Source organism: Puma concolor, chromosome D2 (assembly GCF_028749965.1).
Source record: "Puma concolor isolate L17-30 chromosome D2, mPumCon1.1.hap2, whole genome shotgun sequence".
Taxonomy (NCBI): Eukaryota; Metazoa; Chordata; class Mammalia; order Carnivora; family Felidae; genus Puma; species Puma concolor.
The window spans coordinates 47235074-47254395 of NC_141677.1; the positions used below are offsets into that span (position 1 = coordinate 47235074).

The 19322-nt window shown below is 35.9% G+C and overlaps 1 protein-coding gene across 6 annotated transcripts in view; it reads left to right on the forward strand.

Moving 5' to 3' along the window:
* Window positions 1–19322, forward strand: part of MAPK8 (mitogen-activated protein kinase 8) — a 101584-nt gene that overhangs the window by 48715 nt on the left and 33547 nt on the right. For 5 of the 6 annotated variants that reach the window (XM_025918398.2, XM_086680242.1, XM_025918399.2 and 2 more), the window contains 2 exons: window positions 12399–12569; window positions 15895–16024. In XM_025918398.2, the coding sequence (XP_025774183.1) occupies window positions 12448–12569; window positions 15895–16024 (252 nt within the window). In that variant the 5' untranslated portion in view covers window positions 12399–12447. Of the gene's footprint in view, window positions 1–10312; window positions 10442–12398; window positions 12570–15894; window positions 16025–19322 lie in introns of those variants that run through there. The other variant, XM_086680239.1, reaches the window with a different exon arrangement.

Genomic DNA, 19322 nt, shown 5'->3' on the forward strand with positions numbered 1-19322 from the left:
GTATTTAATTACAGAAAGCTGTTTGTAATGGAATCACTTTCTTCTAACACCTACATAGCACTTTTTCAAAATTCTTATCATAATTACACTGCTGGCAAGATAACTAGTGGTAATTATATGTAGAATTAACTAATATGAGTAAAATTCCTCGTACAATGCATCTGGGACACTTCTCATTTGCTACTTCTAATTTGTGGTTTTAGGAAGTGTCTCTGGTGGTGGTTGAATGTGATCAACATTTTCTTCTCTTGTGAGCCTGAGAATCTTATTACTAGAAGATTTGGCAAAATTATAATTAGAAAAGGTCAGGCATTTGAATCTGTCTCAAGGAATGAGTTCTTTCGTATGATCAGTTTTTTTGAAAGCAGAACAGTTAACCCAAGCTACCACATTGTACAAAGATGCCCTTAAAGCTATAGGTATTCTTTCTTGCCTAATAACTAAAAAAAAAAAAAAAAAGAAAAGTGACAGGAATTTTCAAGTATAAATTTTTTTTAGCTTTAAAATGAAAATATTTTTTGAGTACCTTGAGGAATAGTATATTCTTACAGATTAGGTTACCTGTTTTTATTGAAATGAATGTCATTGAGAAAATTCTCACTGCATTTTAACCACTAACATAAACAATCTACACACAGTTGAGCAGCCCAGAGCCAGCTTTCTTAATATTTTTGAGATTTTTGCCATTTTGAGTACAAAGTAATTTGTAGAACCTTGGATACCAGTTAACTAAAATGTGAATGGTATTAGAATATATATTGGGTTGTTATTGTTGTTGGAAAGTACTTAGAAGCATCCTACTTTATTGCTAAGGACACTGCTATAAAGTCCTGAGATTGTTAATAAATAACTTGAATGTCTGAAGTCTTGGAAACTAATTCTGAAGCTTAGTGTTCATGTGGCTGCTGCTATTTTAGTTAAAGGCATCTGCCTCAAAATACAGAAATTGTGAAGGGACACTGATGTGTTAGCATTATTTTGTGGTTGGAATGTAATAAACCTACTCAAATAAGCTCAATTAAGAGATATATCTATTTTATAAATAAGTCCTACAAAAGCCGATTGCTGAAGTACAAACTGAGCCTTATTTCCTCTGCTCCCTTTGTGGGGGAGGGTGGGACTTTTCTAGAAAAGAGGGCATACTAGGTATGATTGTTATATAGTAAAAAGAATCACTGGTGGCCCAGACATCCAGGTTATCTTTTAGCTGGAATACTTTCTTTCTGCACTCAATGGATAACTAAAGACACATATTAATGTTTAAAGGATAACATGTTTAAAGGAAACATAGCTAATGCTTGAAGGATTTACCTTCTAGTTTTTTACAGAGGATCTGTGGGAGTAGATCCTATCCTCTTTATAAATGAGTAGTGCAGAAAAGGAGGGAAGAGATACCACCTCACACCTGTTAGAATGGCTAAAATTAACAACTCAGGCAACAACAGATGTTGGTGAGGATGCCGAGAAAGAGGAACCCTTTTGCATTGCTGATGGGAATGCAGACTGGTACAGCCACTCTGGAAAAAAGTATGGAGGTTCCTCAAGAAATTAAAAATAGAACTACCCTGCGACCCAGCATTTGGACCATTAGGTATTTATCCAAAGGATACAGGAGTGCTGTTTCGAAGGGGCACATGCATGTACCCCAGTGTTTCTAGGAGCACTATCTACAATAGCCAAAATATGGAAAGAGCCCAAATATCCATCGACTGATGAATGGATAAAGAAGATGTTCTGTATATATACAATGGAATATAACTCGGCGATCAAAAATAATGAAATTTTTGCAACAACGTGGATGGGACTAGAGTGTGTTACGCTTAGCAAAAGAATGTCAGAGAAAGACAAATATCATATGACCTCACTCATACATGGAATTTAAGTTACAAAACAGATGAACACAAGGGAAGGGAAGCAAAGATACAAAAACTGAGAGGGAGACAAACCATAAGAGACTCTTAAATGCAGAGAACAAACTGAGGGTTGCTGATGGGGTGTTAGGTGGGGGGGAAGGGCTAAATGGGTGATGGGCATTAGGGAGGGCTCTTGTTGGGATGAGCACTGGGTGTTATATATAAGTGATGAATCACTAAATTCTTTTCCTGAAATTATTTTTACACTATATGTTAACTAACTTGAATTTAAATTTTTTGAAAAAAGTCTCAAATTTAGAGGGGCATTATTTCAACCCTCAGGTAGGCCCAGTTAGCCTCTTTTTTTAATAAAGTCTGGCACCAGCATTCTTCTCGAAACTAGAACAAGCAGTCCTAAAATTCATATGGAACCACAAAAGGCCCCGAATAGCCAAAGTAATTTTGAAGAAGAAGACCAAAGCAGGAGGCATCACAATCCCAGACTTTAGCCTCTACTACAAAGCTGTCATCATCAAGACAGCATGGTATTGGCACAAAAACAGACACATAGACCAATGGAATAGAATAGAAACCCCAGAACTAGACCCACAAACGTATGGCCAACTAATCTTTGACAAAGCAGGAAAGAACATCCAATGGAAAAAAGACAGTCTCTTTAACAAATGGTGCTGGGAGAACTGGACAGCAACATGCAGAAGGTTGAAACTAGACCACTTTCTCACACCATTCACAAAAATAAACTCAAAATGGATAAAGGACCTGAATGTGAGAAAGGAAACCATCAAAACCTTAGAGGAGAAAGCAGGAAAAGACCTCTCTGACCTCAGCCGTAGCAATCTCTTACTCGACACATCCCCAAAGGCAAGGGAATTAAAAGCAAAAGTGAATTCCTGGGACCTTATGAAGATAAAAAGCTTCTGCACAGCAAAGGAAACAACCAACAAAACTAAAAGGCAACCAACGGAATGGGAAAAGATCTTTGCAAATGACATATCAGACAAAGGGCTAGTATCCAGAATCTATAAAGAGCTCACCAAACTCCACACCCGAAAAGCAAATAACCCAGTGAAGAAATGGGCAGAAAACATGAATAGACACTTCTCTAAAGAAGACATCCGGATGGCCAACAGGCACATGAAAAGATGTTCAGCGTTGCTCCTTATCAGGGAAATAGAAATCAAAACCACACTCAGGTATCACCTCACGCCAGTCAGAGTGGCCAACATGAACAGATCAGGAGACTATAGATGCTGGAGAGGATGTGGAGAAACGGGAACCCTCTTGCACTGTTGGTGGGAATGCAAATTGGTGCAGCCGCTCTGGAAAGCAGTGTGGAGGTTCCTCAGAAAATTAAAAATAGACCTACCCTATGACCCAGCAATAGCACTGCTAGGAATTTATCCAAGGGACACAGGAGTACTGATGCATAGGGGCACTTGTACCCCAATGTTCATAGCAGCACTCTCAACAATAGCCAAATTATGGAAAGAGCCTAAATGTCCATCAACTGATGAATGGATAAAGAAATTGTGGTTTATATACACTATGGAATACTACGTGGCAATGAGAAAAAATGAAATATGGCCTTTTGTAGCAACGTGGATGGAACTGGAGAGTGTGATGCTAAGTGAAATAAGCCATACAGAGAAAGACAGATACCATATGGTTTCACTCTTATGTGGATCCTGAGAAACTTAACAGGAACCCATGGGGGAGGGGAAGGAAAAAAAAAAGAGGTTAGAGTGGGAGAGAGCCAAAGCATAAGAGACTGTTGAGAACTGAGAGTAAACTGAGGGTTGATGGGGGGTGGGAGGGAGGAGAGGGTGGGTGATGGGTATTGAGGAGGGCACCTTTTGGGATGAGCACTGGGTGTTGTATGGAAACCAATTTGACAATAAATTTCATATATAAATAAAAAAAAAATAAAGTCTGAATAAGGTGAATTAGTTCTTTTAAGATTCTAACATCTCCCTAGAAGCTTCATTATTTTAATGCTTAATGGCAGTGATATTTCATCTTACACAGGTTTAACTTTTAAATATCCAACTATGCATATCTTACCAACAAACTGAGATCAGTGACACTTTAAATAGTACAGACAGTTCTGCCCATCCCAGTGAGCTTATGCCCTTGGAGGCAGGAATCTGTGTTCTGCTTTAATTAGTCCCTATGTTTTCCATAGGGTGAACATCTCATATTTAGCCCTAAAAATTATTGTACTAAATATTATTGTATATGATGATTTAAATAATTTTTAGGGGTGATTTTGTGCAAGTTTTACAGGTTATTTAGAATGGACTCTTGTGCACACTGGACTTAAGAGTTTAAAGTCAGTATGTAAAGCCAAAGTCAGAATCACTCTTGAAAGTTCCCTAACTCATAAAAGACAATATAAAATCTTCTGTGCGTGCGCGTACACACGCACACACTTCTGAACATTATTATGCACCTTTAAATTGGAGAATCACTAAACTAGAGTAAAGTACTCTAGGAAAAAAAAAAGTATACAAGTGTCTGTATGTTCAACCCATTCAGCGTTGGAGATGGTAGATAAATAAATAATTTTGCTTCTTCTTTCCTGTTGGTTTTATGTCATCCTGTTTTAATTTTTTTTAATGTTTTATTTATTTTTGAGAGAGTGTGAGTGGGGGAGGGGCAGAGAGAAGGAGACACAGAATCCAAAGCAGGCTCCAGGCTCTGAGCTGTCAGCACAGAGCCCAATGGGGGGCTCGAACCCATGAACCGTGAGATCATGACCTGAGCCAAAGTTAACCACTTAACCAACTGAGCCACCCAGGTGCCCCTACTTCATTGTGTTTTAATAATAAGCTTAAGTCTTAATACTTACTAATAATTTTTGGCTGTGAGGATTATACTAGCTTGTTGAGTTTTACTTTTCTATAGAATAACTTCTGAAGTTAATTGGTTAAATTCTAAGCTTAGCTATTAAATAGATTTGTGATGCAACCAGAGTTACTTCTGTTGTCTTTGAGGCTTATCTGTATGGCTGCATTAAACTCATTCTTTTTTTCCCGTAAATACTTTTAATATTAATATAACTATTTAGTTTAACTTGTTTGTCTCCACATTCAGGCTTACCAGACCAACCATTTTATAGGTGGACCAGCCTGATAGCAGTAGTTACTTGTGTAGACGTCATAGAAATTGAGTCATAAAAACCTAATTTAATCTCTTCTTTTCCCCTGCTAACAAAGGAAAACATTGGTGAAGATAAACAGAACAATTTATTAAGTAATTTGTGACTTCATATTCTTGGTTAACTTTTTTAGCAATTATTATTTAAATAATAACTATACAGAGAGCTGATATGTTTTGGAAATCTGAAAACCTAGGAAAGTAATCCTTACCCTCAAAAAGATCACAGTCTGAGGGCGCCTGGGTGGCTCAGTCGGTTAAGCATCTGACTTCAGCTCAGGTCATGATCTCACGGTCTGTGAGTTCGAGCCCCGCGTCGGGCTCTGTGCTGACAGCTCAGAGCCTGGAATCTGCTTCGGATTCTGTCTCTCCCTCTCTCTCTGACCCTCTCCCGTTCATGCTCTCTCTGTGTCTCAAAAATAAATAAACATTAAAAAAAAATTAAAAAAAAAAAAGATCACAGTCTGGTAGTAAAATCTGTATATCTAAATATTCAAAGTGATTTAGATAAGACATTAGGTTCAGGCTGGTTTGAGTGGCAAAGGGTTCCTGAACATCATACTTAAACTGGTCTTTGGTAGATATAGTGGAATGGAAAAAATAAGTGAAAATGTTTCACAAAAAGGAAAGGGAAAATAAGCAAATTTCAGATGCATGAGAGATTTGGGGGTTGATAATTTAGCCATGTTTACATTGTAGTGTTCTCACTGTAAGAATAATGAGAGGTGAAATTTGAAGGCTAGAGCTGAACCTCAACATTTCCACAGCAATTGATTGCATGTTAGCTTTTTTGAACCTCAGTTTACTAATCTGTTGGATGGGATAATAATGCCTGTCTATTCTCTTACTCTTGTGAGCCTCAAAAACAGTCACATCTAAATTCTACAACTGTAGTTCCTTTGTTTTTAATCCAAGAAGAGGCTTTCCTGAGTAGGGGCATGAGTGATCAGAGTCCATACCATTTCTTCCTCACACTTGTGCTCATCCAGCTTCATCATGGAGAGAACAGGATAGCAAATGCATCCTCCATAAATGTCACCAGTAGCCTTAATGCCCTTATCTTGAAAATTGATCCTTTTGTCTCAGTCACTTGATGGTATTTTCTGATGGCAGAGTGACACCAGTATTTCCATCTGTATGGCCACATGTGTTCTGGATCCCATTCCTTTCTACCTTTTCAGAGATATTGTGCTACCTGAAACTTCATTTTTTTTCATTCCCCTATTCTCACCCTTCCTCTATATATTGGATCCTTTCTATTAGTAGGTAAATATGTTCAGGTTGTCTCTGTGTTATATATGCTATGCTATACTGTGTTATATATTATATAATCTAATCACCCTCCCTTGACCATTTACCTTTCTCTATCAGTTTCCTCTTTGCTAAATTTCTCTATACAAGTACTGACACCTACTTAACCTGTGTCTAAAATCATATCCTTCTCACACCTCAGCTCCTTCCAGTCTAGCTTCTACCCTCATTACTCTAACTCAAGCGGTTTCTTTGATATGTCTGTAGTATTTAGAGCTATTGACCACTGACTGTTCTTTAAAAACACTTCCCTTGGCTTCTCCAAGGTGTTCTGTTCATTTTCTATGTCTGGTTCTCTTCTCTGACTTCTTTGTTGGCTTATCTTTAATTGCTCATTAAATGTCGGTGTTTACAAAGCTGAATCTTAGGTCTCTTTCCCTTCCTACTGCACTCCTTTTGAGTAACATCATTCTTATTACTTCAGTAACAACAACTCCTAAATTTGTATCTTTCACCCACACTCTCCTCTGAGGTCCAGTTCTGTATCTGGCTACCAACTTGATATTTCCATTTGGATATCTTGGAGATATCTCCGACTCAGTGTATTTATAACTGTTCCTCTTCCTTCATATCCTTTTTCACCACCAAGATTTTTTTTTTTATTTTGGACTCTAGTATATAGGTGAAGGACTCAAATCTTCCTTCTACTCCTTACTAACTTTGTAACCATAGGCAATTAACCTTTCTAAGACTTAATTTCACCATCTGGAAGATGGAAAAACAGTAATTCCTATTTCAACATAAGGAAACATCAGACAAAACGAGTATATGGGATTTATGCTTCCAGCCAAATAGTAGTAACAAGAACTGAATTTACCCTTAGCCATAAACAACTAGAAAACATCCATAGGCCTCTTGTGAGGATTAAAATAAATTTATAAAGCACTTGAAATAGGACCTGCATTAAGTAAAGCCTATTCAAGTGTTTGTATTTATTTTATTATTGAATATGGATATCATGATAAATTATGGGTAGAAGCTAAAGTGGTGAGCAAATTATGGTATTAAATGTTTATATTATTTAAAAAAATTTTTCAAACCAATACTTTTAAGCTTCCATTATAAGAAAGTAGAAGAGCAATCCCAAAACAAGCAAAAAGAAGGAAATAAAGACAAGAGCAGGAAGTAGTGAAATAGAAAAGTATAAAAAGACAGAAAACCAGAAATTAAATTCTAACTTTTTAAAATGGTCAATAAGAGTGATAAAATTCTAGCCAGATTAATCCGGAAAAAAGAGAAAAGATGGATTATAATAACAGGGATGAAAGAGGGTACATGATTACAGATCCTGTAGACATCACATTGGACAACTTAGATGAAATTAGCAAATTCCTTGAAAAACACAGAACTACCAAACCTCGTTTAAGAAGAAATCGAGGGGCGCCTGGGTGGCGCAGTCGGTTAAGCGTCCGACTTCAGCCAGGTCACGATCTCGCGGTCCGTGAGTTCGAGCCCCGCGTCAGGCTCTGGGCTGATGGCTCAGAGCCTGGAGCCTGCTTCCGATTCTGTGACTCCCTCTCTCTCTGCCCCTCCTCCCTTCATGCTCTGTCTCTCTCTGTCCCAAAAATAAATAAACGTTGAAAAAAAAAAAATTAAAAAAAAAAAAAAAAAGAAATCGAAAGCCTGAATAGTCCTCTCTGTATGTGTGTATTAGTTTTTTTTTTTTTTTTTTTTTTTAATTTGCAATGAAAACCTTTCCACAAAAAAACCCTTGTCCTTGAAAGCTTTCCAGGGACATTTTATCAGACATTCCAAGATCAAATAATACCACTTCTACACAGAGTCTTTCAGAAAAAGAGGAGGGAACACTTCCCAACTCATTACATTCACCGTGAAAGAAAACTACAGACCAGTATTCCCTATAAAAATAAATTGAAAAACCTTCGACACAGTTTAAGCCAAGTGAATTAAAATAAAAAGGATACTTTTGACTAAGTGGGATTCATTACAAGAATACAGGTTGGTTCAACATTTGAAAATCATCAGTGTAATTCATCATATAAACCAACTAAGAAGGCAAAACTATATTATTATCTCAATAGATCCAGAAAAGTCATTTGACAAAATTCGGTACTCATTAATACTAAAAACTCTCAGTGAAATAGGCCATAAGGAGAACTTTCTTATCTTGTTAAATGGAATCTCGTAAAATCCTGTCATTTACATCATACTTAGTGATGAAAGACTAAATGCTTTCTCTAAGATCAGGAACCAAGGGAATGATGTTTGTTTGCTCTTGCCACTTCTATTCTGGATTGTATGGAAATTATAGTTAGTACAGTGGGGCAAGAAAAGGAAGTCAGAGGCATCCAAGTTGGAAATGAAGAAATGGAACTGTGTATGTAGGACATCTCAAAGAATCCACAAAAAAGGCTACTAAGACTAATAAATGAGCTTTGTACAAAGTTATTATACAGAAAATTGTATTTCTATGTGCTACCAATGAACAATTGAAAATTTAAAAATTAATTAACATGAAAACATTTACAATAGCACCCAGAATATTAATACTTAAGGAGAAACTGAACAAAATTTTGCAAGGCCTATATATTGGGAACTGTAATATATATAAAGGATTACATATTATGTGATTCCATTTATATAACATTATTTAAATGAAAAAAAAATGATAGTGGTGGAAACAGATCAAACTGCCAAGGGTAGGGTTGGCAAGAAAGTGTGATTATATACAGGGATAACATGAAGGATTTTCTTTGGTGAGATGAAACACTTCTGTATTCTGATTGTGATAGAGATTACCCTAATAGGTGTATGTGATAAATCTACATAGAACTGTACACACACACACAAAGTGCATATAAAAACAAGTAAAATCTGAACAATGTCCGTTTCCTTGTTGGCTAATAGTATGTACCAATGTAAACTTTCTCTATCAAATACCAATTTTTGATAATTGTACTATGGTTATGTCAAATGCTCTCATTTGAGTGAAGCTGGGTGAAGCATTGCCAGGAACTCTGTACTATTTTTGTAACATCTGTGTTGGTTTAAAATTATTTCACGGTAAACAGTTTTAAGAAAAAGACACTGTTAAAATAGAAAGGCAAGCCACAGACTGGGAAAAAATGCTTGCACATCTGATAAAGGATGTATATCCAGAATATATAAATAAGCACCAAAACAATCATATTGTTAAATGGGCAAAATAATTAATTAGCTACTTCACAAAAAAAAGATGTAGCATATAAGCCCATGAAAAAATGTTCAGCATCATTAATTATTAGGAAATGCAAATGTAAGCCACAGTGAAATACCACTGTGCACCCGCTAGTAAAATCTAAAACCACAAGAAATTGGCAATCACAAGAAGGTTACTTTGCTTACTTTTGCTTACTTTTACTTACTTTGCTGGTAGGAATGAAAAATGGTATGGCCACTTTGGAAAACAGTTTGGCAATTTCTTATAAAATTAAACGTAAGAGTCAAAAACCCCATTCCTAGGTATTTACCCAAGATGAATGGCAGGGGGAGTGTGAATGTTTATACTAGCGTTATTTGTAATAACCTCCAGACTGGCAACAATGCAAATGTCCAAATGGTACATCCACACAATGGAATACTATTGGGTTGTAAAAAGGGATGCAGCATAGATTGTTCTGCCTAGAAAACTCCCTTATTTCCGTGTCTGGTTAACTCATAATCTGTGTTCAGATCCTGCTCAGACATCACAGCATAAAGGGAATTTTTTCTTGAGCCCAGACTAGCAGGCTTGCTTCTATCAGCATCCTGTCCTTTCCCTTCACTGCTCTTATCACAACCATAGTGATACACCAGCAGATTCTAAGCAATGTAAGGTCTCCTTATCTGTCTTAACTGCAAGTTCTGTGGATGGCCAGATGCTGAATACTATTGTGTTTTGGTACCCAACATAGATTTTTACTCAGGCGTGCCGGTAAATATTGTACAGCTGATAATGTAAGTGAGTAGAGTTTTCTATTTCCTTTTTGTAGGAGTGGCAGCTGTGGCTTCTACAGAGGGTACTACTGGCTGGGTCTGCCTACTTAACCTTGGGTACTCTGCCTGCTATCCCTGCTCTGTTCTGGGGTGTTGTAGCTATCATTGCTCAGCTGCTGCCACAGGTTAGTCTAGACTTCTGCGTGCATACCATGGGCACTCCTGCTCCTGGGCCATTCTGTTCTGAGAATAAAGAGAAGCCTTTCCTTGCCATTAAGGAGGCTCTGTGCTCAGTCTCTGGCCATATGTGCAAATTACCAGAGAGCATTATTACTGTCTCCAGGCCCTGGGCCGACCTAGTTTCCAGGATAAATGTGTAGAATATTTGATGAGGGCGCTGACACCCAATGCTTCCTTCTTTTCCTCTTTTCACTTCTCTTTCTATTTCCCTACTCCAGTAGACAAGAAGGAATTCAGGTTAAGTTAAGAAATTGGTCTGGGTAACCAATACCTATATTTGATCAGCCTACGGGTATATCTAAGTGTTTAAATCATGAGCAAACTTTTTCCTTTAAGCCTCTGGTTCCACTTAGGTAGATTGATGACACTTGTCATTTCAGACACTTCTGTCTGGAGCGTTATATGACTAGTTTTAGTTACTAATTTTGGAAGTGTTTCTCTGGCCCCTCTTTAATTTATCCAAATCATTGATCCGACTTTTCAATTGCTCTCAATTTACTTACCTTCTTTTTTAAAGCTTACACCGTTTGGACATTTTTGTTTAGTTTCTGTTTATTCTTAACGCCATCACATCTAAGAATTCTCATTAATTTTAATTTTCTCTCTTATCTGGATTGGTACAATAGCTTACTAGTTTTGCAACTAGTTTTACAACTCTTGCTCCGCCTCCTCTTGGAGTGTAATCTCCAGGTAGCAGCCAGGGAGCTGTTCAGTGGTTTCTGTCCTACTCTGGGAATTAAACTGTTAGAATCCAGTTCATGAGCTTCTACATAGTCTGGCTCTAGGGCTCAATACAGTGCCTGGTGCAGGTTAGACACTTAGTAATTCTTAGTGTTTGTTAAATTGATTCTTTGCATTGTAAGTCTAATCAGGATTTTGTTTTTATTTTTGTTTTTATAGGCGTTGCCTTGCAACCACACACACAAACAGTAATTCTTTAGACTTAACTGGTTTCTAGTCTTATTGTGGGATGTGGGGAGTAGGTTGGAGCTGTCTTGCATGCATTTTGCAATAGGCCACTTCTGTCTAGAATGAGTAATAGGTATGTCAATAAATACAGCCCAAACAAGTAGAAGAAGACTTCCTTGGCTTATAATCAGGCATGTGGCAAAGAACTGTGGTCAGAACTTAGGTTATGCTTCTGAGGCCCCACAATTCAGAACAGTATATTGCTTTATTTCATATCCTAATATACTAAATGCTTTTCTCTATATATTTTCTCATTTTCCACTTTGTTATCTTTTTATTTTATTGTATAGTTTCTACCCTTCTTCTCATCCTTTCAACCATTCTAACAAGATATGCATTACACCCTGGGTGTTGCTGTTGGGGGTCAGGGGCATGGTGACAGCACTGTACTGTGTTTGTTAGGTAGGGGTGATACATGCTAACCAACTTACTTGCCTGCCAGTTGGTTGTTTCTTCCATGTCACATTAAATGAGTTTGCAAATTATGATGGTATCAATATCTCACAAAAATTAAGTTTTCAGTAATCTATAATAAATACATAAAATGACTGGTTTTAAATTTTAAACTATGGAAGTGACCTTAAAAGCATGTTTAGTTATAATTATTTGCTTTTGTTAAAATGTTTTTACAGTTTTCCAATAAGTTAAGACATGTATGCATATTAATACTAGTGACTTACAGTGAAGAAATTGTTTACCCTTGTAAAAGCTTTGTTTTGTTTTTAACTATCAATCCTCTGCTTAAGTATGGCAGATGCTAACCAAGTTCTGAGGTATTTTTTCTTTCTATTTGTGTTTTAATGTATTTTAATGAAGTAGCTCTTTTACCGTGCTGTAGCAGTCTGTGTTACTATCAGTGAACAGAGTGAAGACTCGAATTTTAAGATTAAATACATTCATTTTGTTAACATCACATTTTGTTCCATTTTGCAGCTTCTCGGTGAATATTTGGATGAAGCCATTAAATTAATTGTTTGCCATCATGAGCAGAAGCAAGCGTGACAGCAATTTTTATAGTGTAGAGATTGGAGATTCTACATTTACAGTTTTGAAACGATATCAGAATTTAAAACCTATAGGCTCAGGAGCTCAAGGAATAGTATGGTAAGTTTTACTTCCAAAAATTAGGCAGAGAATCATTAACTGCTATCTTTTCTCCTCTTGTAATATAGATACCTTGGTAAATATGTAACTTGCTTCAAAAAAGTTAAAATAAAACTATGTTATTTAAATTAAAGCTATAACATGGTAATAATTTTGTTCTGGGTTGATGTTCTTTATTATTCATTAAACACAACTTTATAAATCAGCACTGTCATCTTTAAGTATAAATTATGATTAAATACGTGGTCATAAGCCATGTAAAGACAAATAATCTATATCAGGAAAGAATAAGTGGCATGCTTGTTAATTCCATGTATACATCTATTCCCATAGCTACTTTAATAAGAAGCTTCACTTAATCATCATTTTCACACTACAATGAAACTCTGGAATTTCAGAAATCTTATTTTATACTGGGGAATGAAGTGAGCTCATTTTTCACTGTATGTTTCAAAAACTCATATGTATCTTTAAAACTGATTTACAAGCTAATTTCTGCAGTGGGCGTAGGCTTTATAGATCAACATAATTCTTAATAAACTGAAGTGTAGAATACTTTTTGGGACAGTTCTGCTAATGATTTTAGATCACTAAGTTAGCATAATCTAGTGCTTTGGGGAATTCTTAGCCTCGCTCTAGCGTAATTATATCTTTATTACCTTTTCTTGACCAGATTTGTCTCAGAATCTATTAAAAATCATAAGTGTTTATGACCCTGCAGGTCTCCCCCAGGTTCCAGAAAAACACTTGCATATGTACCTAAAGAGACTTTTCTTTGCAACACTGTTTATAATAGCAAAAATTGTTAATAGCAGTGAGTCTATCCATGAGAATAAAAAATTGTGATATATTCATACAGTAAAATACTATACAATATTTAGGATGAACTGGAGCTGTGTTTCAACAAAGACAGTTTCAGAGTTGTAGTGTTGTTGAGTTTAAAAGGAAGATGCGGGATACATATACCTTATAATACCATTTATATATAGTTGAAAATATACAAAATAGTACCATATATTTATGGATGTATATGTATGTAGAAAGCTATAAAAACATTAATAACACCAAATTCTTCAGAATAATGTCTACTTCCAAAAATAGAGACAAAGAAAGGGGACTTTATCTGTGAATTTTTTTAAAATTCAGAGCAATTGTGGTAAAATGCTAAAATCTCTCACATTTCTGTAATAGGAACAGTAGCATTTATTCTCTTTTTTGTACTCTCGAAATAAGTTATAATACGAAAAATTACAGAATTTGGGTAACTTTTTTTTCATTTTTAGTATTTTGGGTAACTTTAAAAAGTAGTATTGGCTGGCTGGTTGTCATTTTAACCAACCACATTTAATCAACCACAAATTCATTGTAAAGAAAATAATGCGGTATAAAAGGATTCTGAAAGCCAGCTTATGGCTCAGATTCTAGCTTTATGATGTACTAACTTTGTGATTAATGGCAAATTAATATTGCTAAGCCTGTTTTCTCACCTGATTTATATTATTGTGAGGAATATGGTATTTATATACATACATACATACATACATACACACACACATATATATATGTAATACATGAACATATATATAAAAGTATATATATAAATGTTTTTTCTGTACCTTCACTTATCCTCAGGTAAGTACATTTTGAAATTTGTGTACCAGAATTAAAAAAAAAAAAAAAAAAAAAACTGCTTTGGAAGGGACCTCAAGCCATCTTAACCAGCCTCTGTTTTGTCCTAAGGAATAAGTGTCTTCAAATATTTTGCTTATTCTTTCAGAAAAGATTATTATGAAATAGACAAATATTAAGCTAAAAAGTTTTTAAACTCACTGTGTGTGTTTACTATCACTGTCAACTGAAGAAATTAATTGTTTTAAGGCATTATTTTGGACCCCAGTGATAGATGGTAAGATTCATTGGGATCTGGATTGATCTCTAATTTGTACACATTTAAGTATCAACAATTAGAAATCTAACTTCCTTGGATACAAAATAGTACAACCTACTCAGATACTTTTGAACCTCTATAGTTTAAAATGTTACTTTGATTTAACACAAAAAATTAATAGGAATGAATTTAATGGTTAAAAGTAAAACATACTTTATCTGAAACAGTCAAAACTTTTAATCATCTTTAATGACCCCTTATGTTGTGGGTGTTGTTTTTTAATTTGGGGAGAACATATACACAAATATGGTATTTTCTAACTAAAGAGTATAATATTTATGTCTGTTTTGCTATGTGTATGCATATGTACATATATAGGAAATAAGTTATGTCCTATATATTATGTATAGATGCGTCCATTTATGCCAAAGTGCTCATTTCTTAATACATATTTTTTCAGTACATTTGATACAGTGAGATTGGATGAGAGAATAATTTTAGTCAGTAGTGTGCTAACTTTCCAAATATATAAACAGAAGTCTTCAAGTATGTTAGGTAGTCCAGTATGAAAAGCATAACCTTATGTCTTAGTCTTTTGGTCTCCGCTTTGCTTTTAAAAGTTTCTTTCAATCATAACATTCTATAATTTTAAGGTAATTTACCTTATTTGTGCTTTACTGTCTCTGGTCTGTCATTTGTAAAACATGATGTTTCGTCAGTATCATATGGTAAAGATATGAAGAGTAATGAGTATGGTGTTGCTGTATGTCACAGAATTATGTGTTTCAGTAACAGTTATGAAGCATCTTCTAATGTCCTGAAATCTAGCATTCATATCTATAGGCTTGATTTTTTAATTCCCTTCTCCAAAACAAATTTTAAATACTTTTACATTGTAAAATAACCCTTTGTATAGCTCTGTATGTATGTTCCTTCCTCTTTCTGTATTCATTTTGTTGTGTCCAAAGAAGTTGGAAGTGATCTACTTATGTCGAATTCTTCAGAAAGTATTTTGGGTAGAATTTATGACCACACGTATTCTTTAATCCTGTCTGCCCTTGGTGTAGGTGCAAAGTGAAGGATTCATCAGGCTTTAAGCTATGTATTGGGCCTGAATACTCATTAAACATTTATGCATTGAGTGCCCATTGTATGCTAGGGAAATCTTGGAGGACACCCAACTAACAAGTACAGTTTCTGCCTTCACAGTCCATTGTCTCTTTGCATCCATTAACGTTTTAAGAAGCAGTTAACAATGCTATACATTGTTGGAATATGCTGTAATAGGTATAGAAAAAACATGTTGCCTATCAAACACTGGAAATTGATACAGTTGCATTTATCTTTGGAGAGAGTAAGGAATCTACATGAATGTTTCATAAATTCAGTTTTGTAGATTTTAAAGCTTTGTTGTTGTTTTTGAATTTCTTGTTACAGTGCAGCTTATGATGCCATTCTTGAAAGAAATGTTGCAATCAAGAAGCTGAGCCGGCCGTTTCAGAATCAGACTCATGCTAAACGGGCTTACAGAGAGCTAGTTCTAATGAAATGTGTTAATCACAAAAATGTAAGTGAACATTTGAGAAAATGTTGTAAGTATAGATGAAATCAAGATTTGTTCATGAATACATAACCAACAAAACTTTTAAAAATATTAGGTGCTTTAAATGCTCTTCCGGTTTGAAACATTATCTAAAAGGGATATATATATGTCTGCAGTGTGAATTTTTCTCAATTTTATTAAATTATATCAAAAGAAAGACAGTTGATGAAATTTAGATTGTGTAGTTTTTTATTTTTCAAAAGTAGTTTTAAAAGAGGTAGGTGTTTTAGAAGAACTTGATTTAGACTTGATCTCGTCTTCTACTTTTTGTTTTCTGGCAGGCTGACATTTCAGAAAACTGTAGCCTTAGCACAGAGGTGAAATTGTTCCCATTTTACTTTGACAATAGTTATTTTATTTAATATTGGATATAAAATAGAAATCATTTCTCCCTACCCCACTCCTGGTTTTTTAAGTGATGCTGGTACTCACTAGTGACTTTAAGTTGAAGATAGTCAGTGATTTTATGAAGCAGTTTAGCAGAAACTTCACAAGATACTTAAATTAGGAAAGCATTCCTAATTCTTTTTCCTAATGATTATAAAGACTTAAGCATATAACTTTCATTCATTTTGAGAATTGTTAACACTTTGTAAAACTTACTTTCAGCATACTTTCATGATTACTTTAATGGAATGATTTTTATAAGCCAAGAGGAAATAAACTAGGAGTAAGTTATGCAAGGGACGGTTTTATGAAGTACTAAACCAAAAGCGTCTGACTGGAGATGTTTTGTGGTATATTTGTCTAAAGGAGTTTATAAAATACAGTAAGCTCCATGCTTTCTGATTGCAGATAACACAGTTTACCACATTTTGAGAACTAACTGTGCAAGTTTCTGTGTACTGGAGTTACTAGTCACTGTCGGGGAAGGATGAGGCTCCTGATTTGGGGGAGCTTATTACAGTGTTATTTTGAAGACAAATAACAGAGAGTGAAATACCGAATATGATAAAGCGGTAGAGGTTTGATTGTCATATCATGGTGGGTGGAAAATAAGTGCTGAGATTTCAGGGGAGAGAAGATTGCAGTGAGCTTTCATGAAATGGGAATGCTTTGGGGAAGGGTGACCCTAGACTAATTCTTAAAAATGGGGTAAAAATTGGATTGTTAAAGAAAAAGGGCCTCCCAGAGAAAAAGAACAGCATTTAAAAAGAGATACAGTTTAAAGTCCGTCAGTGACAGCGAAGAAGTTGTGTCACCATTCTTGTTTAGGTGGGAGCCAGCCATGTTGCTTGTCTGGGTTTTGCTGGTGTTCTTTCCCTCTCAGATGGAGCTGCTTATGCCTCTTGTAGCCTGTTTCGTGGCAATGATGGTGGTGATACTGCCTTAGTTTTGCACTGGGGACATGGCCAGTAACTCCCTATTTCCTGAGCCAGCCGACTGCAAAAATAGATGGTTCCATCGACTAAATGGAGGGCATGGAAAGCTTGTTTCACATAGTTAGCCCTCTGCTGGGGGTGGCAAGATCCACGTAGGCAGTACCCTTGGCACCTAGAAGAGTGCTGACTGACGTAGAGTAGATGCTCCTAACATATTTGTTCAGAGAATGAATATAAAACTAAATACAATTGACCCTTGAGCAAAGTGGGCATTAAGGATGCTGACCCTCTGTGTAGTTGAGATGTACATATAACTTTCAACAACCCCAAACTTAACTGCTAATAGCCTACTATTGACTGGAAACCTTACCAATAATATAAATAGTCGATTAACACATATTTTGTGCATCGCATGTATTGTATTCCTTTATTTTTTTTAATTTTGAGAGAGAGCACGAGTTGGGGAGGGGCACAGGGCGAGAGAGAGAGGAGAGAGAGAGAAAACCCCAAGCAGGCTCTGCACTGTTAGTGTGGAACCTGATGCAGGGCTTAAACTCGTGAACCACGAGATCATGACCTGAGCTGAAACCAAGAGGCGGACAATCAACTGACTGAGCCCCCCAGCCACTCCTACATGTATTGTATTCTTAAAGTAAGCTAGAAAAGAAATGTTATGAAAATCATAAGGAAAATTTTTACGCAGTACTATACTGTATTGAAAAAAAATCCATGTGTAAGTGAACCCTCCTAGTTTGAACCCATGTTGTTCAAGGGTCACTATGTATAGGGAAACCAGGAATGATGGAATTTTTACATTCCTGATGGATGTTTTTGTAATGTCTTGCCTTTTCAGCAGTTCATGCTCTACACAGATTAATCTCTTCATTGGTCTAAACATGTTTTTTCCCACCCTCCTTTTTTTGTAGTAAAATACACATAGTATAAAACTATCTTAACCGTTTTAAACATACAGTTCAGTGGTACTAAGTGCATTCATATCGCTGTGCATTTGTTACTGTTTCCATGGATGCTTGTGTATGTCCACTTGGTCACTTATCTCTGAACACACTGGTGTGTCACCTAGCACACAGTACTTAATGTCTGATCAAATCCTTCAAGAGGAACTGAGGCTTGTCGTCTCCTCTTAACCGTGGACATTGTAATCCTGTTTGGAAGTCAGGTCACCGTTTGGTTCACATTGTCTTAGCAAGTTATTCTTTGTCACAAGCCTGCTAATAGGTCACATCTTTCCCACCTTTCACTTTCTTTTTTTCTTTATAAAGATTTTAATTTTAAGTACTGTCTATACCCAACATGGCACTTGAACTTATTAAAACCTTGAAATCAAGAGTTGCAAGAGCCAGCCAGGTACCCCCCCATCGTTCACTTTCTTTTTACTTTTTGCTTTTGGAGATTAAGTATATAGTACTTTCTGTTTCTCTCTAGAATTTCACACGAAATCTGGTTTCTGTTCCCAGACTGTTGGGGGTTGCTTTTTCCTTTGTTCTGACTTTTCACTTGCTGGCTTCACTTCTCAATTTTGCTCAGGATGCCTTCATAATAGCCGCATTACTTCATTAGTGACCTTTGTTTATATAGCAGAAATTGTGTGTGTAACTAAAAAATTATCCATCTCTCCTGAATTCTTCATCTCATTCACATGGGTATTATGATTGGAGACATTTTCAAAATGCGTTTTTGAAATCTCCATATAAGTACATGGTCACATTTCTGACCTGCTGCTGTTCTTTGTTGTCGTTGTTTTATTCAGAGAAGAAAGTACAGTTTCTCGGGGAATTTTTACCTGCTCCTAGTAAGTGTTACTTCTTTCACATACTTCTGTATCACCCACTTAATCAGCACTTGACTTTTGTTTGCTGTCCAGTCTATGATTGATATAATTTCCCTTCTGTTCTTTTTTGAAGGAAAAAAAAGGGCCA